Raw genomic sequence first — 2,500 nt, forward strand, 5'->3', positions numbered from 1 at the left:
GGGCAAGAACCTGTTGGCAGGAGGAGGAGGAGGAGGTATACTCGTCTGACGAGACGACCTAACCTAACACCTCCTATGCTTTTGTACCGCTGGCTCGATCGACCGTCTCTCCTCACTCACTCACTTCAGTTTGCCCAGCACCACCCTCGGTAGCGAGCGGGGGCCGGCTCATGATGGTGATTCCCTCATCTGCTCTGGATAGCTGATCGGTCTGTAGTCTAAACCGACCTTAAGATTTAAGATTCGAGATAGTATCATCATACAGGTGGGTGGTTCTCTCACTGTATGGCGTAGTTCGCAAGTTCCGTCAGACACCCTTATAAAGTTGTTAGTATGTTATGATAAATGATATTGGTTATCATGAAGATAGAGCTGTTGATTCTGATGTATAGAACTCTTCTCAAGACGCATTTAGACGAGCCACGAGCTGTGAGTATAGATAGACCTCTGGACTCAATAACACTGTACTAAAACTCTCCCTGGTGCACTGCGAGGTAAACTCACTCAAAGGCACCACTACACAGTGCCCTTATCAACAGGCAGTGACCTTATGATCTAGTAACACTATACAGAGTGAACATGTTCATAGGCAGCAATAGACCTCACTGACATCACAGTACCCTGGCTATCAGCCACCACAACACAATGCCCTCACAAACAGGAGACACGAAGCACTGACCTCATTAACAGGCAGCGCTACACAATAACCTCACTGACAGGAAGCGCTACAGTGACCTGATGTACTGGCAGAACTAAGCAGTGACCTCGGTAACAACCAACGGTACAGTGACCTTATTAACAGGAAGAGGTGTACAATGAGCTCCTTTAACAGGCATTACTGTGCAGTGACCTCATTAGCAAGCATCATAAGAGTGACCTCACTCGAGACAGCTAAGTAGTGACCTCACTAAACATACAGCACTTCATTAGTAACCTAACTTACAGGTTACACTATATAGTGACCTCATTAGTGACCTCACTGAATAGGCAGCACTACTTAGTGATCTCATTAGTGACCACTAAACTGGTGGCACGACATAGTGACCTCATCAGTGACCTCACTAAATAGGCAGCACTACATAGTGACCTCGTTAGTGACCTCACTAAACTGATAATACGACATAGTGACCTTATTAGTGACCTCACTAAACTGATAACGCGACATAGTGACCTCATTAGTGACCTCACTAAACTGATAACACGACATAGTGACCTCATTAGTGACCTCCCTAACAGGCTGCACTACAAAGTGACCTCATTAGTGACCTCACTGGCAGGTGGCAGTGCTTATCAGTGACCTCATTAGTGACCTCACTGGCAGGTAGCAGTGCTCATCAGTGACCTCATTATCAACACACTGGTCCACACAAGCTGACGATTTCCTCACAGTCTTCCCATAACCATTCGTTCGTGTGCTGATAACCTCCTCCTTGCGACGCATCACGCCCGCTTCCCTAACCACAGATGTTTTTCTCCCCGACAGCGTATGTTCGCCCTCACACTAGTGGTCCTGATAGTGGTCAGGGAAGCCCTAGCCTCCCCAGGCTTCTTCGGGGATGATGGTGGCTACGGCGGCGGCGGTGGCAAGGGCGGTGGAGGCGGAGGCTACAGCGGCGGCGGCGGCGGCAAAGGCTTCGGCGGCGGGTTCGGCGGTAAGGGCTTCGGCGGCGGCTTCGGTGGGAAGGGCTTCGGTCGAGGCAAGGGCGGCCGGGGCGCGTCAGTCCATTACGTGTACGTTCCCATACACATACCCGTACACCACCATAAGGTCATCCACCACGTGAAAGGATACGGTGGCGGTGGATACGGAGGTGGATACGGAGGTGGATACGGAGGCGGATATGGAGCACACGGGGGTGGACAAGCTATCGTACACGGAGGCGGACCTGTGGTGCACGGAGGCGGACCTGTGGTACACGGAGGTGGTGTTGGACTTGCCGTGGGACACGGTGGTGGTGGATATGGAGGTAAGACACGTATACGTGGTAAGACACGTCCCTGGCGTTACATTCGCCACTCAAGTAATGATATACGGCAGGTTGGGTGTGGCGGTGTGAACGGCGCGGGAACTCGCGGTGTCGTCACCAACAGCAACCCAGTTTAGAATGAGTTCAGCAACTCCACAACGATGACGGATTACAATATGTACCAGCACCCTCTTACGCTAAACCCCCCCACACACTCTCTAACCCCTCCTCCTCCTCCTCCTCCTCCTCCTCCTCTTCCTACCTGTTCACACAGTCAATCACGTACTTCAGGAGTCGTGCCTACTGTTTTCCTCTCGACCATCTTTATTGATTCTCTGTGACCTGCGAAACTGGTAGGCAAACTCGAGATGGATATTCCACTTTAAGTTTCATCGTCTATTATATTGCGGTGGTATAACTGATTGCTAGTAAAGTCTCTAAGACTTAGGCCAATTAGAATGTAAGAGTAATGTGGTTGATTTAAGGCCTCTGTCCTCAGCTCATAATCCCACACATATCACCAGTGTTTCCTA

General features: G+C 50.4%; 2 protein-coding genes across 6 annotated transcripts in view; one reads left to right on the forward strand and one right to left on the reverse strand.

Annotated features, from left to right (window-relative positions):
• Nucleotides 1–2,500, reverse strand: part of LOC139745840 (uncharacterized) — a 23,411-nt gene that overhangs the window by 20,591 nt on the left and 320 nt on the right. The window lies entirely within an intron of this gene.
• The window catches only part of LOC139745839 (uncharacterized), a 4,980-nt gene that overhangs the window by 150 nt on the left and 2,330 nt on the right, over nucleotides 1–2,500 (forward strand). Inside the window, exons 1-2 of one of the 3 annotated variants that reach the window (XM_071656440.1) lie at nucleotides 84–209; nucleotides 1,484–1,967. In XM_071656440.1, coding sequence (XP_071512541.1) covers nucleotides 1,487–1,967 — 481 coding nt within the window. In that variant the 5' untranslated portion in view covers nucleotides 84–209; nucleotides 1,484–1,486. Of the gene's footprint in view, nucleotides 1–83; nucleotides 266–1,483; nucleotides 1,968–2,500 lie in introns of those variants that run through there. The other 2 variants (XM_071656439.1, XM_071656438.1) reach the window with 2 other exon arrangements.

Source organism: Panulirus ornatus, chromosome 63 (assembly GCF_036320965.1).
Source record: "Panulirus ornatus isolate Po-2019 chromosome 63, ASM3632096v1, whole genome shotgun sequence".
NCBI lineage: Eukaryota > Metazoa > Arthropoda > Malacostraca > Decapoda > Palinuridae > Panulirus > Panulirus ornatus.